This window comes from Anomaloglossus baeobatrachus, chromosome 3 (assembly GCF_048569485.1).
Source record: "Anomaloglossus baeobatrachus isolate aAnoBae1 chromosome 3, aAnoBae1.hap1, whole genome shotgun sequence".
Classification (NCBI taxonomy): Eukaryota; Metazoa; Chordata; class Amphibia; order Anura; family Aromobatidae; genus Anomaloglossus; species Anomaloglossus baeobatrachus.
Window position 1 is genome coordinate 144,873,265 of NC_134355.1, and position 24,225 is coordinate 144,897,489.

General features: G+C 42.7%; 1 protein-coding gene across 1 annotated transcript in view; it reads right to left on the reverse strand.

The window, feature by feature from the left end:
* TTC27 (tetratricopeptide repeat domain 27) overlaps positions 1-24,225 on the reverse strand; it is a 557,582-nt gene that overhangs the window by 110,033 nt on the left and 423,324 nt on the right. Inside the window, exons 12-14 of the mRNA XM_075338149.1 lie at positions 19,364-19,459; positions 9,869-9,991; positions 9,490-9,717 (exon numbers count right to left, since the gene is read on the reverse strand). Of these exons, the coding sequence (XP_075194264.1) occupies positions 9,490-9,717; positions 9,869-9,991; positions 19,364-19,459 (447 nt within the window). The remainder of the gene's footprint in view (positions 1-9,489; positions 9,718-9,868; positions 9,992-19,363; positions 19,460-24,225) is intronic.

A 24,225-nucleotide genomic window follows, 5' to 3' on the forward strand; every position in this document is an offset into this window, starting at 1 on the left:
TATAAACCTACTATTCGGCCACCCCTAACCAGTGCTCGCAAGCAGAAACGGTAGCAGTGGGCCCAGACATACATGAAGCCTAATTTTTAAACAGTCTTGTTTACTGATGAGTGTCGAGCAAGCCTGGATGGTCCAGATGGATGGCGTAGTGATAGTTGGTAGATGGCCACCATGTCCCAACAAGGTTGCGACGTCAGCAAGGAGGTGGAGGATTCATGTTTTGGTCCGGAATCATGGGGAGACCCCTTTAGGGTTCCTGAAGGTGTGAACATGACCTCTGCAAAGTATATAGAATTTCTGACTGACAACTTTCTTCCATGGTACAAAAAGCAGAAACATGCCTTCAGGAGCAAAATCATCTCCATGCATGACAATGCACCATCTCATGCTGCAAAGAATACCACTGTGTCATTGGCTGCTATGGGCAAAAAAGGAGATAAACTCATAGTGTGGCCACCGTCATCCCCTGACCTCAACCCTATAGAGAACCTTTGGAGTATCATCAAGCAAAATAACTAAGAGGGTGGGAGGCAGTTCACATCAAAATAGCAGCTCTGGGACGCTATTTTCACATCATGCAAAGAAATTCAAGCAGAAACTCTCCAAAAACTCACAAGTTCAATGGATGAAACAATTGTGAAGGTGATATCAAAGAAGAGTTCCTATGTTAACATGTAACTTGGCCTGTTAGGATGTTTTTGATTTAAATAGCTTTTTATTTCAGTGAATGTGACCTCCTAATGATGCAAATTCCATAAATAAGCATTTTCAGTTCTTTAAAACATATAAAATGTTTAGGAACTCTACTGTGCGTAATAATTTGGAACAGTGAATTTTGAGTTTTTTTTAATTTTGAAGATTATACTGTTATCATTGGGAGTTTTTTTTAATAAAATTTGATGTATACTCTAACGGTGATGACTTTTATTAGAGTGACTTTGTCATTTGCCCCAGCCATTTAGGAAAATCAGAGAAAAATATTATTTACATAATAATTTGGAACATGGTGTAAGGCGCAGGGTGTCACTTTGATCTCCCAATTCCTGTCTGGCCTGTAATTTGACGGTGTCCATCTTTTAACAAATTTTTTTTGGAGGTGCACAAAAGCGCGGTCAACAATAGTTTTGTGCACCTTTGAGAAGAATGATACAGCTGAACAAGAGGCATAACAGAGTCGGGAGTAATACTGCTGCCCCATTATAGTGAATGGATCCGTTGGAGGGGTTTCACTTGAATCACGTATTTTGGAGATGTAGACAGAAATCTTGATGTAAATGCTCAGCATTGAGCACAGGATAAGTGTAAATTGATCCAAAATGTTCTGTACTCCAAATTGCCAACAAATAGCATTCAACTCAACTCATGACACCTGCAAACCATTCCAGCAAAATCTGAACTCCAATATGGTGCTCAATCCCTTCTTCAATTTGAACTGTGCCTCAAAAGTAGTTTTCGACCACATATGGGGTATTGGCGAACTCAGGAGAAATAGCACAACAAATGTTATGCTCCATTTTCTCCTATTACCCTTGTGATAAAGAAAGATTTGGGATTAAAACAACATGAATAAGGTTTTATACTACATTTTACCACATTTATCTTACTGTTCGTCGCTTTGCTAAGAGTAATTACTCTATGTCTGTTTCTAAAATCTATGTAACTAAAAGAAAATAACAGCTGAGACAAAAATACACACGTCATAAATGAATGCAACTACTAAAACAGTAAAATACCAAAAAAGCTAAGATTGCGATAAACTAACAGTAACATACCAATATGACATAGGAATCATTGTGTATTCATAGAACCGTTTCAAAGCGACATATTCACTGAGGCATAGGACAAAAGGAAAGTCTTTCCTTACAAAAACAGGTAGTCAAATCTATTCAGATAAGATCTTAACATGCACTGATTCTGACAGAACATGTGTGCAAGACAAACATCTAACATAAATCAACCTGAGCGAGGCACAAGCTGTTATTTCTGAAGGCACAGACTGTGCATATAGCTTTTAAAATGTTGATATACAGTATATATATATATACCGTATATATTATTATATCACATATTATTGTGATATCAGAATCATGTAAACTTTCACCTAAAACTGAAGGTTTTCTAAACCTCTGAGATTAGTAAGTGGTGCCCTGAAAGAAACTGTGAGTAGATGAAACTCAGCAACAAAGACGGCTAAAGTGTTTTTATGTTAAAATTTTATAGAGTCTCTTACGTTGAAATTTTGTAAGTATATGGAATGAATTTCCTTTATTTAAAGGTAGGAAGGTCCTCACTATGTACACTATAGGGTGTGAATACATGACCAGCACACAAGTTGGGTAGGGAGTTACGCATATTGGAGTTTTTATTATATTTTGTTAATATGGTAGGACATTTTTAACGTTTCCCTTTTACCTCTATATGTCAGTTCTTAAGGCCGCTTTACACGCTACGATTTATCTGACGATATGTCGTCGGGGTCACAGTTTTCGTGACACACTTCCGTCATCGTTAGCGACGTCGTTACGTGTAACACCTACGTGTGACTCCGAACGATCGCAAATAGGGTGAAAATCGTTGATCGTTGACACGTTGTTCAGTTTCAAAATATTGTTCATCGTTTGGAATGCAGAAGACATATTGCTACGTTTGACACCCTGCCAACGACGAACAACATCCACACGACCGCCTTGGTCAAACAATATATCGCTGAGCGATGTAGCATCGTTTGTGAGATGTGTACATGTGACTGTTACAAAACGACCTATGAGCGATCTTGGCAAATCGTAACAATGATCTGGGTGTGTCACATCGCTAGCGATATCGTTGTGTGTAAAGCAGCATTTAGGCTAAAAAGTAAATGAGCTGCAATCACAAAAGCATCACATCGAGACGAGCTGTGCGGTGTCTTTCTTAACACACGGACCAACACTCATTACACCTCCACAAACCCCATATTGAGTCTGCACAAAGCAAACTGATTCAGCCCTAAAAACTAAATTAATGCAAATGGATTATTTGTAGTCCGTTCTTATCATTAAGTTCTAGATTACACAAAACTTAAGTTTATGAGGTTAGACTCTCCTAAACCTCCCATATACATTAGATTAAAGTAAAACAAACTACCAGATAAATGTGGGATCGGCTGATGGTTCGTGTAGAAGAGTGTCTCAAAAAAGATGTTCAATAGACGTCTGTAACCATGGCCCGGAACTGACAAATACCGTAGCTGTGTACTCATGCACTGCTAATCGGTGACTAAGCCTCTAAGATGGAAAGCCAGAGGATGCATAGAGGAATAAACCTCATTCACTCCCAGTAGCCGGGCTTTCTGTGCTGTGGCTGCACGGCTTTAGAATGCTATTAACCTGCAGATTACCCTGTACCTTCCGGTTAATAGCGATTTCTTAAGAAAATTGGAGAGAGGTCTGGGACCATAGATTCCTGTGTCGGTAGTCTATAGAAAGGAAAGGTGACTCACTGTGGAAACAGGATGTGGCCAAATGGTGCTCAAGTTCATGTGTACAGCATGGAGCAATCCAATGAAAAATAATGCACAAGGTGGCACTCACTCGGATGAAGACAAGTCCTTTATTTCTTTACCACATAAAACAAGCGGGTGTGTGAATGCGTGTCATGTCCTGACCTGTAGGAGCACATTTTTGAGCGAAATGGCCGTTGCCCAGATGTTTGGATTACAACATTACACAAGGTTTCTCAAAGCTAGCCTTGGCAATCATACATCATTGTGCATTCAGAGGTGCCGAGGACTATGTGGAAAGAGGATGGGGCAACTCGTCATCTTTTTATTAGGTCACTCCATTAAAGGTCTAATTCAATGACTATTTGTCTCACTCAGCAACACAAACCTCACCTACTGATATCTTATGAAAATGGAAAATGACACATACTAGTTAAGTGAACTCTTTACCCTTGTCAAATCTTCTTACAATTCGATGGTAATGAATACCCTTATATAAACTGACTTCATAATTTGTCACTCACTTCATGTAATCACAATAAATTCCAGGAGACATTGAAAGTGAAGAATAGCGTTATTCTACGTCTACCATGCTATACGAAATCACGGGAAAATGAAAGGCCACTTTATTAAATGCAAGAGAAAGAAATACACAGATTTCCTTCATATTTTTCCCCATCTGACTACAGCAGTGATGCCCACCTCATGGTCCTCATAGGTCACCTGTTACTAAGTATGGTAAAAGGGTTCTCCGGGAATAGAAAAATATTACATAACTAAAGGAAAGGACAGTATAAATACATTCCTAAATACACTTACGTAGTAAATTACAACAGTTTTGTCTAGGGAGGAATCACTATAGAATTAAAACGTCTGCCGTCTTGTTTCAACAAGAGAATCCCATCCTAGAATGGTAGGAGCCCGTGAGGGTGTGCAGTAGGAGGCTCCGTCCTTCTCCTTATGGTGGAAGATGTGTCCCACTAATAATACTGGAGATACCAGAGGTGCTGAGGTAAGAAGAGGCCACTAACGTCTGTGTGCCATCTTTTTGAATAACAATATAAGTATCTCCAGGTCACAGTTGTGGAGCCTCCTACTGCACATGCTCAGAAGGCATCAGTCCTAACATTCCAGGACAGTTTTCTGTCTGTGTAACAAGGTCGTGGCCATTTTATTTCTATAGTGATTAGCTTCCTAGACTAAACTATGGCGATTTACAAATTACGTGTATTTAGGATTTTATTTATGATGACTTTTCCTTTAATTATTATTTTTTTCTTATTCCAGGAGAACCCCTTTAAGTGACCAATTATAAAGAAAAGTAGGGACTGTGTTTTTTCCTCTTTTATGGGGAACAATGCCTTCATTCCAGTCACAAAAAATTGTGATGTGTATATGTTTATCGGTTTATTGCCTTTTTAAATGCCTGTGCTCTGTAATTCTTTCAAATATTTTGCCAAGAACTTATCTATTTTTGGAAATCTTGTAGAAGTATGGTTGCCTACCCTTGGTGGAGCCTGATGAGCGATCTTACATGAAGTCAAGGCCTACACAGAGTCCTTATTACATGAGAATTCAACATAATGGAAAAGAAACTATTCAAGAAGCAGAAATTGACTGTTCTTACAAGAGTACTAAGCAAAAACAGCACATGACTGGAGAATGGGGGAATGCTGAACTCCCGTACTAGTTATTGTCTATGTTCACACTGATGAAATTAGCCTGGGTGGGTCATCACATTTTAGAAATAAGTCTCTGCCAATATTCTTAGTGTTTTACTGTACGGAGGGTCCGGTTCATGAAGAGATGTAGCTTCTTGTCTCATTGTCTCTTCCTGTCATCAAAAGAAATAAAAGAAACATTTCTCTTTCACCTGCCTATTTTTTCTTTTTTAGTATACTATTGTTTATTTAATATTGTACTTGTCTGCTTACCCTTTTTCCTAGATTTTTCTAGCACTAAATCATTTATCAGTAATCATACTTTTATAAATATGCTACTCTCATATGTAATTTTAAAAAGCAACATGTTGATTTGCATTTTGGCATTAAAGGGAATCTGGTGCTGAGACACTGATTTCAGCGATGTATCACTTATTATGCGGTCTGCTGTTGTTATAAAACAATGAATGTTTTATCAACAGGAGAATATTACTGCCCAGACTAGTCGCCTGTGTGCATCTTAATCTAACTATGTCCCCAGCACTGATAAGCAACTTGTTGTCAATATACAATGTACATAGAAAGCTGCTAATCAACGATGTAAGCGGGGGGGTTAGCTGTCTCAGCTCTGCTACATCTAAAAACTCTGATTGTATCGCAACTACTTCACCCATAAACAAAATGATATATCGTTGGAGTCAGGGTTCCTTTCCTTACATAATTTTGATCTCAGATGAGATAGCAAAAACCTGGTGACAGAGTCCCTTTAAATGAGTTATTTAGTCTTCTGTTAAATTTGCAGTCATTCTATGTGAAAGTAGGCTTCTGAATCTTGAAAGCATGCAGCACACACACAGTCAGGATTTAATGATATAGCTGGTGAGTTTGGATAATCACGTGACCCGCAAGTACTGTATGGGATTTGCATACATGCAGTCACATGCCAACTAGACATGTTCGGCTTCTGTCGATTCACTTGTATTGAAAGAAGCCAAGTAAGTCTAGTCGGAATGTTGCCGGAAGTATGAAAAGCACATACTAGCAGTCAAGTGACCTCTCACTCTCACCAACAATACCAGTGAATCCAGACAGCGTGTGCACCCCATGCTGTAAGGAATCAGACATCTGCAGTCACAGAGTAACTTTAACCTTCTAAGCCAAAGTGAAGGGTCATCCTTCAACCATGTTTCCCTAAAGGTCTCCTCCAAAAGAGGTGACTCTTCGTAAAGTGGGGGGTGGGGGGGTTAGTGAATTTTATAGATGTTTGCCTGACTGTATTTTGAAATTTCTTTCCTAGGCCATCAAAATGAGAATCGATTGAAACAAAATCATCCTGGTTTATTATTGTTCCAGTCATGATGCTGCAATTGGGGTGTCAGGTGGAAGTGGGTTGCAAGTTATGGTTGTCTCATTTTAATTAATAGAAGTTGTTAAACAGTGGCTATGAATAGGCTGGCTTTAGTAGCCAACCTGAAGGATGTTCTAATCGTAACATCATTCAGGGGCGGCTTTGCTGTTAAAGGGGTTGTGCCATCACATAACATATAAGTAATGCCTAGGACATCATGGGAAGAAATACTTTTAAATGTATTAAAAATGATACCCCATTCAAAAGCTATGTACCTTTGATGTATTATGCGACGCCCTCCGTGTTAGAACCACTGCCCTCTATGTCCGTCCATCTCTCACTTCGACAGGACGGCATGCACTTGCCCTCTGCCTTTGAAATGGCCGTCTCAGCCATGCAGGAGGATTCCTCCACGCATCAACCAACTGGATCTCATCCAATGATTGAAAGCTGTCATTTGTGCCAGCAGCATCTCAAGTCCCTGCACCTCTCCCTGATCTTTCTTCATGATGAAGGGTCTAAATCAGTGAGTGTTCTGTCAATGGCTACTACCAGTGCAGAGCGAAACAGTTGTAGTGAATTTGTCATTTGGTTGCTGTTCTGTACATAGATGACAGAGTTTCGTCTGAGAGCTCTGTCATCTTGATCACTGCCTTCACAGACCGCAGCAACCAGATAACAAACTCATCACAAGTGCTGTGCTCTCTGCACCAACAATGACAACACATACAATTACTGACTGCTTCACCGATTCGTCTCCTCAACTGGTTGCACAGATCAGACTGCCCCCACATCTATCTCCACAGATGTCGGGCTGCTGATCTCTCTTCAAGCTGTCCGACGCTTTGTCTGATCAATCACTGGAGAGCAGCAGTTGTGATGAGCTTGTCATCTGGTTGCTGCTCTCTGCACAGGGAACAAGAGAGATGATAGAGTTCATTACACTGAGAGCTTTATTATCCATCCATGCTAAAAGTAGCAATCAGATGACAAACTCATCCGAACTGCTACTCTCTGCAATGTCAGCAGCGATTGAGCAGAACCAGCATTCACTAATACAGCATCCTCTCTCCTCCCACCGCTCCTTTGCTTCCGAGGACACTTTCCACATCTCCTCAATGATTTCTGTGTCCTCTCACTGATCACTTTCTTTGCTTTCACCACTTCCTGCCTGTTCTCATTCTCTCACAATTTTCTGAAAGGAGAAACATAGCCCTGCTGACAGACCTTTCTCAAATTAAAAGAAGTGTTCCCCTTTTTTAAAACAAATTGTAATGTAATAAACTACAGTAATTTTTTAATACACTAATATTATAAAGTTTTCATTTTTACATATTTATTGTAACCCTAATTAGGATTAGAACTTTGATTAAGACTAGGATTTGAGTTAGGCTTCAGGGTTAAGACTATGATAAGTGTTAGGACTAAGATTAGGATTAGGTTTAATACAATAATGAGGGTTAGGACTAAGATTAGGACTAGAGATGAGAAGACCCGTAGAAGTTTAGTTCGGCGGTTTCATCCGGCGTTAGATAAAGATCGGTTAGGGATGCAGACTTGACGTATATGCCAATAAAGGAAGTCACTAATTGGGCAGTTGAGGTCTGCCCACACGCAGCCAGCCATAAACACATCACTTCTAGGGGGCAGGTGGGTGGGGTTTTCCAAATTTCTTTTTGCCTGGTGCACACTACATCCGATCACGCTGTTATTACCCACCATGCGAGCCGTTCAAACACTACAAGAGGCTCGCACTGGGCTGAGTACTGTGCGTACCCGAGCACAGCGATGCTCGAGTGAGTGGTATTCATACGTAATGCACCCGAACTCTGCTTTTATTAGGTAAAGTCTGTGTTTTGTATAAAGACTGAACCTCAGGTTCGCTCATCTCTAATTAGGACTAGGATTAATACAAGGATGAAGATTGGGACTACGATGAGGTTTCGGACCAGGGTTAGGGTTACAATGAGGGATAGGGAAAGGGTTGAGGCCCAGATACACATGAGACTAACGTCAGCCGAACACACCAATATTGTTGGATTGATGTGTATGGGGCCTGAGAACGCTGATGTTTTTTTTTAGCAACCTTTACATTATTTCAGCTGAAGAACATTTTCACCTCTTTGTCGGGTGATTAATGGCTGCTTTATAGGTCCAAAATCAGAAATCAAGTAATTCTAGGAATACTTTTCACAGATTATCAGTTTGCCTAAAAGTGCTGTTGTGCTGCACACAATACTGTCCTGTCCGAAGCACCTGCATCCCACGCTATGCTACTGTACACATGCATTTTTTAATGCATCTAAACATTTCCTAACACAACTGACATGTTGCGGGTTTATAAGTGGTAAAGAAATCTGCAATGTGTACACAGTGGATCAGGAGACACATGGAGAAGGCCATACCGGGCTGTGATACATGGATGTGTCAATGCAGATTCCTTTGAACTTGGAATATAGTAAAAAACTATATGACCACCACAGTGGGGAGGATGAATATGAAGCCAGTGATGCGGCAACTGAGCCAATGAATGTCCCATGGGCCATCTTGTAATCCCTCCCACAATTGCTCCTATTGACTATGACATGAAGGGGCCATAAGAGAACATATAAAAATGTATTTTATTCAAATTATCCACTTTCAACAATCTGTGAACATTTATAAATGTTTAGGAGCTTTTAACAGAAAAGTATGTCATGGCACAACCACTTTAAGCTCTGGAATGAGGATCTTTGGTAAGGTCTATGTAGTCCTTGAAGTGGACCGGCTTTCCTAGTAGAGCAAGTCAGAGCATGCTGCCCCTAGACTGCTGTCTGAGGTAGCTGGGGGATATCATGGGATACCTGATTCTTAGAATATACTTGCTTAGCTTTTAATCTGACTCTTATCATTGTCTTAGCCATCTGATTTTACATAGCTATGGCTATTTGACATCAAAATAATGTGTTGTGTATTCTATTTTAACTACTACCACACACAGTTGACATTTTTTTCATCTTTACCTGCAGTGGATTAATAGCAACAGATTTTTCAAAGCACTCCACACATTGCTGGAACTCGCGATTCCGCAGATGGAGAAGACCTTTGGAGCGTTGTGCCCGAGCACTGCGGTGTTTGGACAGCTCCCATGCTCTATCATAATAATGATGGTCCCGCAGAACATCTCCAAGGAGGCAGTACAGATGTGGAGTCTCTTCTTTTTGTAATTCTTTTCTGAGAATTTCCTCAGACTACATATGTGTGAGAGAAGATGAATATGTTACTGATGAGATTAAATCAAAGTGATGAGAAGGATATTGAGAACATTTACAAATAATAAATATTGTTCCTCATATACTAATATCTTAAGGTGATGTTTAAAATGACTATTTGCTTTCTTACCTTTCCATGTAGTCCACTTCGCTCATAGCAAATAACAGCATCTTCCCACATCTCCAGCTTCTCAAAAATCTGCAGAGCAGAACTGGTGCAGCCCAGGTCAAATAATAAGCGTGCAAGTTGCCGCTGTAAGGATAAAAAAAATAACTTATAGTTAATATTTTAAATGTTTATGGACAAACCAGAAAATAGTCTAAAGTAGTGGTAGCCAAATACCGCAGTAGAGTATGAAGCAGTAGAACTTTATATTGGGTCATTCCCTTGCAGATTTCAGCAGAAAATGAGAACAATCGAGAAAAAGACGAGATATGGAAAAAGTGCAATAAGTAACTAACTATAATTGTGATCAATTTAATAGGAGACTGGACAGGAGCATGCAAAATATTAGCGGCAGATTTTTTATTGCACGCGGGCTATTTATGGCCTGTGATGTCTTTTTTCCGGCTCGATGCGTTTTGCCAGCCATCAGCCCTTATATTGTTCCTGACACAGCAAGCACACACACGCAGTGTTCACTGCTAAACGTTGCGGCGCATGTAATGAAGGATTATGTCCTGACACTGGCCAGCATCAGAACATACCTTAACCCCTTCACCCCCGGCCACTAAAACACCCTAATGACCGGGCCATTTTTTGCAATTCTGACCAGTGTCACTTTGACAGGTTATAACTCTGGAACGCTTCAACGGATCCTGGCGATTCTGAGATTGTTTTTTCGTGACATATTGTACTTCATGTCAGTGGTAAATTTAGGCCGATATTTTTTGCGTTGATTTGTGAAAATTTAGGAAATTTGGCGAAAATTTTGAAAATTTCGCAATTTTCAAACTTTGAAAATTTATGCCCATAAATCTGAGAGATATGTCACACAAAATAGTTACTAAATAACATTTCCCACTTGTCAACTTTACATCAGCGCAATTTTCGAAACAAATTTTTTTTCCGTTAGGAAGTTAGAAGGCGTCAAAGGTCATCAGCAAATTCTCATTTTTCCAACAAAATTCACAAAATAATTTTTTTAGGGACCACATCACATTTGAGGTGACTTTGAGAGGCCTAGGTGACAGAAAATACCCAAAAGTGACCCCATTCTAAAAACTACACCCCTCACACTGCTCAAAACCACATCCAATAAGTGTATTAACCCTTTAGGTGCTTCACAGGAACCAAAGCAATGTGGAAGGAAAAAATGAAAATTTTACTTTTTAACACAAAAATGTTACTTTAGCCATTTTCATTTTTACAAGGGAGAAAAGAGAAAGTGCACCATACAATTTATTGTGCATGTTCTCCTGAGTACGCCGATACCCCATATGTGGTAAAAATCAATTGTTTGGGCGCACGGCAGAGCTCGGAAGGGAAGGAGCGCCATTTGAATTTTTGAACGCAAAATTAGCTGCACCTGTTAGCGGACGCCATGTCGGGTTTGAAGACCCCCTGAGGTGCCTAAACAATGGAGCTCCCCCACAAGTGACCCCATTTTGGAAACTAGAGCCCTCAAATAATTGTTCTAGATGTTTGGTGAGCACTTTGAACACCTGGGGGCTTCACAGAAGTTTATAGCGTTGAGCCGTGAAAAGAAAAATTTTTTTTTTTACCACAAAACGGTTGCTTCAACTAGGTAGCTTTTTTTTCACAAGGGTTACAGGAAAAAATGCACCATAAAATGTATTGTGCATTTTCTCCTGAGTACGCAGATACCTCATATGTGGTGGAAATCAAATGTTTGGACACACAGCAGTGCTCGGAAGGCAAGGAGCGCCATTTGAATTTTTGAGTGCAAAATTAGCTGCACCTGTTAGCGGACGCCATGTCGGGTTTGAAGACCCCCTGAGGTGCCTAAACAATGGAGCTCCCCTACAAGTGACCCCATTTTGGAAACTAGAGCCCTCAAATAATTGTTCTAGATGTTTGGTGAGCACTTTGAACACCTGGGGGCTTCACAGAAGTTTATAGCGTTGAGCCGTGAAAAGAAAAATATTTTTTTTTACCACAAAATGGTTGCTTCAACTAGGTAGCTTTTTTTTTCACAAGGGTTACAGGAAAAAATGCACCATAAAATGTATTGTGCATTTTCTCCTGAGTACGCAGATACCTCATATGTGGTGGAAAGTAATTGTTTGGGCGCATGGCGGGGCTCAGAAGAGAAGGAGCGCCATTTGACAGCAAACTTGGTTGGAATCATTAGCGGACACCATGTCACGTTTGGAGACCCCCTATGGTGCCTAAACAGTGGAGCTCCCCCACAAGTGACACCATTTTGGAAACTAGAGCCCTCAAATAATTTTTCTAGATGTTTAGTGAGCACTTTGAACACCTGGGGGCTTCACAGAAGTTTATAGCGTTGAGCCGTGAAAAGAAAATTTTTTTTTTTACCACAAAACGGTTGCTTCAACTAGGTAGCTTTTTTTTTCACAAGGCTATCAGGAAAAAATGCACCATAAAATGTATTGTGCATTTTCTCCTGAGTACGCAGATACCTCATATGTGGTGGAAAGTAATTGTTTGGGCGCATGGCGGGGCTCAGAAGAGAAGGAGCGCCATTTGACAGCAAAATTGGTTGGAATCATTAGCGGACGCCATGTCACGTTTGGAGACCCCCTATGGTGCCTAAACAGTGGAGCTCCCCCACAAGTGACACCATTTTGGAAACTAGCCCTCAAATATTTTTTCTAGATGTTTGGTGAGCACTTTGAAAACCTGGGGGCTTCACAGAAGTTTATAGCGTTGAGCCGTGAAAAGAATTTTTTTTTTTTTACCACAAAACGGTTGCTTCAACTAGGTAGCTTTTTTTTTCACAAGGGTAACAGGAAAAAATGCACCATAAAACGTATTGTGCATTTTCTCTTGAGTACGCAGATACCTCACATGTGGTGGAAAGTAATTGTTTGAGCGCATGGCGGGGCTCAGAAGAGAAGGAGCGCCATTTGACTTTTCAAACGCACAGACGCAGTGCACTGATCGGCCGCTGCAGGACGCACGGTCGGATGCGATAAAAAAAAGCGTCGGGGATACGTAAAAAAAAAAGTCACGCCAAAAATTGACCATGGATGCAGATACGTTATGTGCATCCCTGATCAGCGCTTGGCGGGATGCACGGACGGATGCGATACAAAAAGCGTCGCAAATACGGAAAAAGTCACGCCAAAAATTGAGCAGGGATGCCGATCCGTTATCTGCATCCCTAATCAGCGCTCGGCGGGACGCACGGACGGATGTGATACAAAAAGCGTCGTGAATACGGAAAAAAGTCACGCCAAAAACTGACCACGGATGCAGATCCGTTATCTGCATCCCTGATCAGCGCTCGGCGGGACGCACGGACGGATGTGATACAAAAAGCGTCGCAAATACGGAAAAAGTCACGCCAAAAATTGAGCAGGGATGCCGATCCGTTATCTGCATCCCTGATCAGCGCTTGGCGGGACGCACGGACGGATGAGGTGTAAAAATGGACAGGGGATACGGAAAAAAAAAAAAAGTTATACTCACAGTACCCAGAGGACTAGCAGGAGGATCACTGACCAGAAGAGCTGCAGAGGAACAGATGGCAGAGAGATGGACAGCTTTACAGGAACAGCAGGCAGATCAGCAGAATGCCCAGGAAGGACCCAGCGATGGACGCAGATGTGATCAGGCCGGTGAAGACAGGTAAGAGGACGTCGGGGGAGAGCAGAGGGGGAGATGGGGGGGGAGAGCAGGGGGGGGGTTGAGAGCAGAGGGGGGGGGGAGCAGAGGGGGGGTTGAGAGCAGAGAGGGGTGGGAGAGCAGAGGGGGGGGGGAGAGCAGAGGGGGAGGGGGGAGAGCAGAGGGGGAGACCGGAGAGGGAGCTGCAGAAGCAGAATAGAGATAATGGGGGAGGCAGTCAGATCGCGGGGGGAGCAGATCGGGATGTCGGGGGGGGGGGGGTTGGGGGTTGGGGGGAGCAGATCGCGGGGGGGGGCTATCACGGGAGCGCGCAGGGGCACCACGGGAGCGCGCACGGGCTGCAAAGTGAGCACAGTACTCACGTGCAGCAGATCGCAACAGGGAAGCACATTGGCAGGGGGCAGATCGCGGCAGGGAAGCACATGGCAGGGGGCAGATCACAGCAGGGAAGCACATGGCAGGGGGCAGATCGCAGCAGGGGGCAGATCGCAGCAGGGGGCAGATCGCAGCAGGGCGGCACATCAGGGAGCATGCAGGGGCCATCACGGGAAGCGCGCAATACTCACGTGGAGCCGGAGCGGCGGTGACATCGGCGGCGGCAGCAGCGGTGGCGTGGTACCACAAGTACCAGCCACTGCACGCTGCAGCCATGTTCGGGGAGGGCTCGCAGGCCAGCACAGGCCTGGGGAGGGCGGCCACCGGCAGATCAGACCGCCCCACTGCACACTGATTGGAGCGATTGCGCGTCATAGCACGATCGCTCCAATCAGTGCTGCAGGGGCTGGGGGCGGCATGTTTGAGGTCCACCTATGATATGCTGCAGCAGCTGCGGCATCTCATAGCTGGATCTCACAGGATCGCACTAATTCGGGCATTATTTTTGCCGAAATTAGTGCGATCGATGTGGTTGGCGGTTCAGATTTGAACAGCCAATCACATCGATCGTCGATAGGGGGTGGCGATGCCGCCCCCCCTGGGGTCAAGCAAAGGTCCCCTGCTGTAAGAAACAGCAGGGGACATCATTTGAAAGCCGTTGCTATGGCCACGGCAATCAAATGAAGTTTAGGCCGTAAAATTACGTCCCTGGTCGTTAAGTCACGTTAAAATAGGACGTAATTTTACGGCCCGCGGTCGTGAAGGGGTTAAGGTCGAAATCAGCACGCTCCATTGACAGATCCAATGTCTGCTGTGATGTACAGTTAGGTCCAGAAATATTTGGACAGTGACACAAGTTTTGTTATTTTAGCTGTTTACAAAAACATGTTCAGAAATACAATTATATATATAATATGGGCTGAAAGTGCACACTCCCAGCTGCAATATGAGAGTTTTCCCATCCAAATCGGAGAAAGGGTTTAGGAATCATAGCTCTGTAATGCATAGCCTCCTCTTTTTCAAGGGACCAAAAGTAATTGGACAAGGGACTCTAAGGGCTGCAATTAACTCTGAAGGCGTCTCCCTCGTTAACCTGTAATCAATGAAGTAGTTAAAAGGTCTGGGGTTGATTACAGGTGTGTGGTTTTGCATTTGGAAGCTGTTGCTGTGACCAGACAACATGCGGTCTAAGGAACTCTCAATTGAGGTGAAGCAGAACATCCTGAGCCTGAAAAAAAAAAAAAAATCCATCAGAGAGATAGCAGACATGCTTGGAGTAGCAAAATCAACAGTCGGGTACATTCTGAGAAAAAAGGTATTGACTGGTGAGCTTGGGAACTCAAAAAGGCCTGGGCGTCCACGGATGACAACAGTGGTGGATGATCGCCGCATACTTTCTTTGGTGAAGAAGAACCCGTTCACAACATCAACTGAAGTCCAGAACACTCTCAGTGAAGTAGGTATATCTGTCTCTAAGTCAACAGTAAAGAGAAGACTCCATGAAAGTAAATACAAAGGGTTCACATTTAGATACAAACCATTCATCAATTCCAAAAATAGACAGGCCAGAGTTAAATTTGCTGAAAAACACCTCATGAAGCCAGCTCAGTTCTGGAAAAGTATTCTATGGACAGATGAGACAAAGATCAACCTGTACCAGAATGATGGGAAGAAAAAAGTTTGGGGAAGAAAAAAGTTTGGAGAAGAAAGGGAACGGCACATGATCCAAGGCACACCACATCCTCTGTAAAACATGGTGGAGGCAACGTGATGGCATGGGCATGCATGGCTTTCAATGGCACTGGGTCACTTGTGTTTATTGATGACATAACAGCAGACAAGAGTAGCCGGATGAATTCTGAAGTGTACCGGGATATAATTTCAGCCCAGATTCAGCCAAATGCCGAAAAGTTGATCGGACGGCGCTTCATAGTACAGATGGACAATGACCCCAAGTATACAGCCAAAGCTACCCAGGAGTTCATGAGTGCAAAAAAGTGGAACATTCTGCAATGGCCAAGTCAATCACCAGATCTTAACCCAATTGAGCATGCATTTCACTTGCTCAAATCCAGACTTAAGACGGAAAGACCCACAAACAAGCAAGACCTGAAGGCTGCGGCTGTAAAGGCCTGGCAAAGCATTAAGAAGGAGGAAACCCAGCGTTTGGTGATGTCCATGGGTTCCAGACTTAAGGCAGTGATTGCCTCCAAAGGATTCGCAACAAAATATTGAAAATAAAAAATTTTTTTGTTGGGTTTGGTTTATTTGTCCAATTACTTTTGACCTCCTAAAATGTGGAGTGTTTGTAAAGAAATGTGTACAATTCCTACAATTTCTATCAGATATTTTTGTTCAAACCTTCAAATTAAACGTTACAATCTGCACTTGAATTTTGTTGTAGAGGTTTCATTTCAAATCCAATGTGGTGGCATGCAGAGCCCAACTCGCGAAAATTGTGTCACTGTCCAAATATTTCTGGACCTAACTGTATATATGTCCCAGCGTCTCCTTTGATGTATATGCCCCAGCGTCTTCTGTGATTTATATGACCCAGCGTCTCCTTTCATGTATATGCCACAGCCCCAGTGTCTCATATGTGATGTATGTACAGCAGCCTCAGTATCTTCTATGTGATGTATATAGAGCAGTCTCATCATCTCATATGTGATGTATACTTCAAACCTCTTACTGCTTGAGTTCAGGTAGTGATTGTTTTCTAGGCAGTATTTGCCAACTGTATAAAGGGACTCTATCAATAGGATCAACCCTCCTAAACTATCTATAAGGGCATGCAGGTCCTATGAAGCTGAAAAAATCCGATGTCTTACTCTGGAGAAATCCACATTTTCTTAATTTGTAAATTAGCTGTTAACATTGATAGATCCCCTGAGAATCTGTCTTCAGGGCTTATTTTAAATTAATCAGGGGCTACACAACTGAGGCATGTAACTAACATAGTACAGTAGAACTGAACTTTACCTCATAAGCTGCAGCTCTCACAGCTCTGCTGTACAGCCATGCTGACTGCTTGTGAAGTGAAAGCTCAAACACTGAGGGGATACCTGCAGATTTGTTTGTTTTGCTGTCCTGTGTCAGTTATAATCACACACAGATCTGCATGAAATCGGGAGAGCAGAGAGCGGCCATCACATATCACACTGGTAACACCTTTCATTTAAAATAAGATCAGATTAAGGTAGATTCTCAGACAGATCGGTGTCCAGCCCAGAGATATTACCTTCACGATGGGACCAATTCCCATTTTTGCTGTTTCTTTCCCTAATTCTCAGAGCCATAACATTTTTTTCTGTCCACAGACAAACAGAATTCTGACTTGTTTTTTTGGAAATTGTTTTTACAGTGTACATTTTGTGCTAAAAAAACCTCGCAATAGGATTCTCCTCATCAGTATGATTACGGTGATACCAAACATGTCCACATTTTTTATTATTTTAGTGGTGAAAAAAAAATAAATCAGAAGTTTACAAAAAAATTGGGGCAAGGGGGGGTTGTGTCGCCATTGTCCAAGACCAGTACTGTTTTCAGTTGATAGACCAATACATCGTTTTTATTGATAGAATTTTGGGATAGATATGATGTTTTGATGTTTCATTGCTTTTAATAGGGGAATTAGGAGACTATAGGGGGCTTTATACGCTGCGACATCGCTAACGATATAGCGTCGGGGTCACGGTGTTTGTGACGCACATCCGGCGTCGTTAGCGACGTCGCAACGTGTGACAGGCTGGAGCGACCTAAAACGATCGCAAAAAAGACAAAAATTGTTTGTTTTTGGAGAGGTCGTATAATAATAAAAAATCGTCAGGTAAGTAGCGATGTTGTTCCTCGTTCCTGCGGCATCACACATCGCTACGTGTGACACCGCAGGAGCGACGAACATCTCCTTACCTCCGTCCCACCGGCAATGAGGAAGGAAGGAGGTGGGCGGGATGTTCGGACCACTCATCTCCGTCCCTCCACTTCTATTGGCCGGCCGCTTAGTGATGCCGCAGTGACATCGCTATGATGCCGAGCGCACCTCCCCCTTGAAGGAGATTGTTCAGCGGTCACAGCGACGTCGCTGACAAGGTATGTGCGTGTGACGCTGCCGTAGCGATAATGTTCAATACGGCAGCGATCACCACATATCGCAAATAGGACGGGGGCGGGTGCTATCACGCATGACATCGCTAACTATAGCTAGCGATGTCGTAGCGTGTAAAGCACCCTTATAACCTGCCTAATGCCATAGCATTGCTGTATATAGCAAAAATCACAGTCCCTACTGAAGCCCAGCCAGAGACAGGGTTTCAAAAAAGCGCTGCTATGACATGCACCCAGGTCTTCAGCAGACCCTCTGCTGTCATAGCAACCCATCGGTGACCAGCGGTCACGTCATGGGTGCACCATTGGTAGCAGAAAATGGCGCACCCCTAGGTTGCATGTGTTAAATCTCGATGTCAGAGTTTGACAGCAGGATTTAACAGGTTAACAACAGTAGGTATAACTTCACACCACCCGCAATTGTTAGTGGCAGGTCCTAGCTGTAACACATAGCCATTACTTGCCCCCATGAACCAGCCCCATGCATCCGCTTATAATATGCAACGCACAGGTACAGAGAATGTCATGAAGAGGCTAACAGCTCATATACAGAAAGGAAAACTTGTGAATTTCTCTGTAATATGACATCGGATGACAGATATCAAGGTATCATATCAGCTTCCTATGACGTACATACTTATATAGACGGCTTATGAGGGTTGATCCTACTGACAGATTTCATTTAAAAGGGTTTTCTTTAACTTCACATATAGCCTGAGTGATTCTACCTTGCACATAGCCTACTACAATCACAATTCACTGTATCAGGGACAAATCATCTTTCTGACATAATGTGCACCGAAGGACTGAACAGGAAGGCAAAATAAAGCTCAAATGCTGCACAAGGGGTGACACCACATCGCCAGAGAACAAGGGGCTCTTCTCCAAGAGCATGGCACTGGTATTCTAGGCGGGACACTCTTCTATAGGCCACCCTGTATAAGAGCTTCCATTTTGACATTTTTCACATTTCAACAGAATAGGTGACGTGTCTAATTACAGCTCAGACCCTTGCCAATCTTATGAACCAGAATCCCATGTCCCCAATTCTTCCTCAACACAACAATCGTGATGAAGAGGAGTTTGTATAGAGTGGTGGTCATGCATGCATAATGCTGCTCCACTGAAAATCAATGGGTCTGATTGTGTGGATAAATAGTAAATATCAATTCTGGAAAAACGTACTTAACAGAAAAAATATAATAGATGCAGAAGTAGTAATAGAAAATCTAGAATATATGAAAGTCTGTAAGATGAATGTGCTCTGCACAGAACAATTTTTCCAGGGTAGAATTTACTCAGGAGTGAAGGGACCAATAAAACAGTGAACGCAAATCAAATTCAAGTAATATTCAAAATTTCACCTACTTGAATATCCCAGATTGGAGGCATCTGCGAACAATAGAAAACTTTCATCCGCTCAGTGGCTGGAGGGCTCATTTCTTCAAACTGGTCTGCTAAAGCCTAATGACAGGAAAAACGTTTAAGGGCTCTGTAATTTATATTTAGTTGAAATTAATGAGGCAAAAAGAATGTTATGTGACGGACCCTACAAAAATCATGATGCCGACATCCTTAATGTACCAACTCAATACATTCAAAGCAAAGTATAACTTTAACCAATGTAAGCTTGTAAGCAGGGCCCGCACTCCTCCTGGTGTGCACTGGACTACATGTTACTCTGTGTTATATATGCTGTTGATTCCGGAAAGGATACATTGATGAATTAAAATCCACACCATTTGCAAAAGTATCTCATAGAGTCCCGAGTTTAATTACGATCATTGAACATGGATTGGAACCCTTCTCAGGCACCACAGCCTACACACCGGAGTGCTGTATATTATTATTCTATATATACCGTAATGCTCTTAGTCATAGTATAACTTGAGAAAATTAGCAAAACTTTTTAATAGATATTCCAACCAATAATGTGTGAATATAATTTATGCAACACAAATTGAAACATTAGTCAGGAAAAGTCATGGTATTATGGAAATCACAGGAACAATAGACATGTTAATGATATGCAAATTATGATTTTGCAAAACATCTCAATTTATTCAGTGTCCTGAATGAGCACCAAGTGCAGAAATACACACACTTGCACGTGTTGGCTGCTATCAAGTTATTAGTATTGTCTGAGTAATGTTTTACCAAGCTGAATGCATTTGTCCAAATGATGTCACACAGGCTGTTCACAGAAGCACAATAAATATGGCAGTGTTGTGTTAAAAAATGGCTGCCAATAGACATTGGAGAAATGGCCTTCACATGCCAAGCCTAAGATGTCAAACAGTGTTATACAAACCATCAGAAGACTTTGGCACGACATTGGGTTACATACAGACGTTCAGCTACAGGTATTCCATTAATGTAACGCCCATTGCTCTCTAAGGATATCATTATATGAAGGAAAGAGGTCAATGGATCATCAATGGGTGATCATCGACCTCATTGATGGGTACCACTTTTATCTTGGATGCAATGACAGCCAGAGATTGGTCTAGAGAAACCGTGGTCATCGCCATGAAGAGACCTGGTCTTACTCCCAGGATTATGTTTGTGGAGTGGTATAAAGTGTCCATCCCAGAGACACTAACAGCCTAGAGATACATTGGTTTGGTCATGTAAACAGTGATTAGGCCATTTCCCAGGGAGCCATTTTTCAACATGAGAACACCAGGTCTCATGATACTGTAATCAGCTTGTGTGGTCTGAGCATGCCACATGCTGGCTTTTTGTTTTTTCTTCATTGAATTGGTCGGTGGTTGACCTCCACCTTGCTATGCACCCCAATTTGGGATGTATTCCATCTGTCTAGATTTTGGCGGTTGGTGACTGTTCACATTAAGTCATCAGGCCTTGTCCACAGGCTTTTTACTTCATGCAGCATATGCTTGGACCTGTCCCGCCCACAGCCATGACTCATGAGTCATGGGTACGGGATTGAAATAGACCAGGTAAGTGCTGCTAAGAGCAGTTCTGCTATTCATATGTTAGGCCGTGTGGCACATTTTATAAAAATATTTTAGTGTAGGACTGCCTCAAATGAGATTTGCCGTGACGTGGCGAGGCAGCTCAAGAAATTGCAATTTTTTGCCAAAAATCTCAAAAATTTTTATAATAAGTACAGTTTGGAATGTTTAGTGCTGAACTGCACATTTAGTGCTGGCTTTTTGTTTTTTCTGGTCTGAACATGCCACCATGGTCTGCAGTGTTTATAAACTTCTCTAACTTTGCACAAGTCTGTGACGTCATTGGTTGTCAATTATAAAGTGAGCTCTAAGCAGCAGATCTTGATGATTTCTGTGCCCAAGTGAATAATGTGGCAGAAAATTTCTCAGACGCCCATTAATACCCTTAACATAGCATGCAAAGGTGTGTTAGCATGTGTATTTGCATAGAGCGCTCATACTTGAGAGGTTTTCAATTTTTTCATAATTTGCATATTTTACCGCCCCCGTAGCAGCAGCCGAGCCGCTCGGATCTGGAGCCGCGGTGGCTCGAAGGGTCTCCGGACCCGGGGGGTCCGCGCAGAAACTTGAATTAAAAAGGAGTGGGGAATATATACAGTCATATGAAAAAGTTTGGGCACCCCTATTAATGTTAACCTTTTTTCTTTATAACAATTTGGGTTTTTGCAACAGCTATTTCAGTTTCATATATCTAATAACTGATGGACTGAGTAATATTTCTGGATTGAAATGAGGTTTATTGTACTAACAGAAAATGTGCAATCCACATTAAAACAAAATTTGACTGGCGCAAAAGTATGGGCACCTCAACATAAAAGTGACATTAATATTTTGTAGATCCTCCTTTTGCAAAATACAAAAAACAGCTTCTAGTTGCTTCCTGTAGCTTTTAATGAGTTAGTGGATACCTGATGAAGGTACATTTGACCATTCCTGTTTACAAAACAATTCCAGTTCAGTTAAGTTTGATGGTCGCCGAGCATGGACAGCACGCTTCAAATCATCCCACAAATTTTCAATGATATTCAGGTCTGGGGACTGGGATGGCCATTCCAGAAGATTGTAATTGTTTCTCTGCATGAATGCCTGAGTAGATTTGGAGCGGTGTTTTGGATCATTGTCTTGCTGAAATATCCATCCCCTGCGTAACTTCAACTTCGTCACTGATTCTTGCACATTTTTGTCAAGAATCTGCTGATACTGAGTTGAATCCATGCGACCCTCAACTTTAACAAGATTCCCGGTGCCGGCATTGGCCACACAGCCCCAAAGCATGATGGAACCTCCACCAAATTTTACTGTGGGTAGCAAGTGCTTTTCTTGGAATGCCGTGTTTTTTGCCTCCATGCATAACGCCTTTTTGTATGACCAAACAATTCAATCTTTGTTTTATCAGTCCACAGGACCTTCTTCCAAAATGTAATTGGCTTGTCCAAATGTGCTTTTGCATACCTCAGGCGACTCTGTTTGTGGCGTGCTTGCAGAAACGGTTTCTTTTGCATCACTCTCCCATACAGCTTCTCCTTGTGCAACGTGCGCTGTATTGTTGACTGATGCACATTGACACCATCTGCAGCAATATGATGCTGCAGGTCTTTGGAGGTGGTCTGTGGATTGTCCTTGACTGTTCTCACCATTCTTCTTCTCTACCTTTCTGATATTTTTCTTGGCCTGCCACTTCTGGGCTTAACAAGAACTGTACCTGTGTTCTTCCATTTCCTTACTATGTTCCTCACAGTGGGAACTGACAGTTTAAATCTCTGAGACAACTTTTTGTATCCTTCCCCTCAACAACTATGTTAAATAATCTTTGTTTTCAGATCATTTGAGAGTTGTTTTGAGGAGCCCATGATGCCACTCTTCATAGGAGAGTCAAAAAGGAGAACAACTTGCAAGTGGCCACCTTAAATACCTTTTCTCATGATTGGATACACCTGCCTATGAAGTTCAAAGCTCAATGAGGTTACAAACCAATTTAGTGGTTTAGTAAGTCAGTAAAAAGTAGTTAGGAGTGTTCAAATCAAGAAACTGATAAGGGTGACTATACTTTTGCACCGGTCAAATTTTGTTAAAATGCAGATTGCACATTTTCTGTTAGTACAATAAACCTCATTTCAATCCAGAAATATTACTCAGTCCATCAGTTATTAGATATATGAAACTGAAATAGCTGTTGCAAAAACCCAAATTGTTATAAAGAAAAAAGGTTAACATTAATAGGGGTGCCCAAACCTTTTCATATGACTGTACACGGGATTAGGAAAGTTTGTGACGCCACCCACGGTGCGTGGTAAGTTAGGGAACCACTGCTGCTGTTGAGGACGCCCGGTGGCGGTGGTATGGCAGCAAGGTGTTTTAACCCCTCCGTGGGTAGGGGGGTTTTGCTCCGGGAGCCCGGTGATGGTGATGTAGGGGTGCCGTTGGGGGTAGGAGAAGGGTTTTTCAGTGTACTCATTCAGTCCAGAAATAACCACGCCGACAGCTTGTAAACCAGAGTTCTGAGCACCACTGCAGCTGAGAGGGAGCATGCTTGGGTCCGTGCCCTTGGTGTTGCGGTTAGTTTGTGACCCTTTCCTTGGCACCTGTGTTTTCTTGTTTGGACCCTCAAGTCTGAAACTTTTCGGGTCCCACTCACCCGTATGGCTAACGGAGTGAGCTTGCTCTCAGGGTTCACGCGTAGGATTTCTTTGGGATGTATTGGGAAAGTCCTATCCCATTGGTGCGCTAGTACACCGATTTTGGAGCAGGTTGGGGATGACAATTGAAGTCTTCACCCCTCTCGGATAAATTACCAGGACGCATGAAGCTACTTCCCGGCTTAGGGTCCACGTACCCCGTCGTGCCCTGGCCCCTGCCCGGTGATAGCTCAAGGCCGCCAGCCGCCCTCATCGGCAGTTCGTGCCCCCTGACACTATCCCCTGCAACCGGGGTTCCAGCTTCTACCAGGCCCAGACCAACGTCTGCCACCTAGGACTCAGGAGCCCTGCTCCTACTGTGACCTCTCCTCACGAGAGTCACTTCACCTCCTTCTCCTTCCACTACCACTTCACTTCTCCTCTCACTTTCTCACTCTTCCCTACCAACCCCCCATGTAAGCGGCCTATTCCCTTCAGGCCCCCCAATGGTGTGTCTGGTGGGTACAGTGTAAAGTGTTCCTAGGGTTTTGATTGGTTCAGCTGTTAGCAACATCAAAAGACCAGGACCCGTAACCAAGGAGGGTGGATACCATGCTGAAGGGCAGATTGCACAATA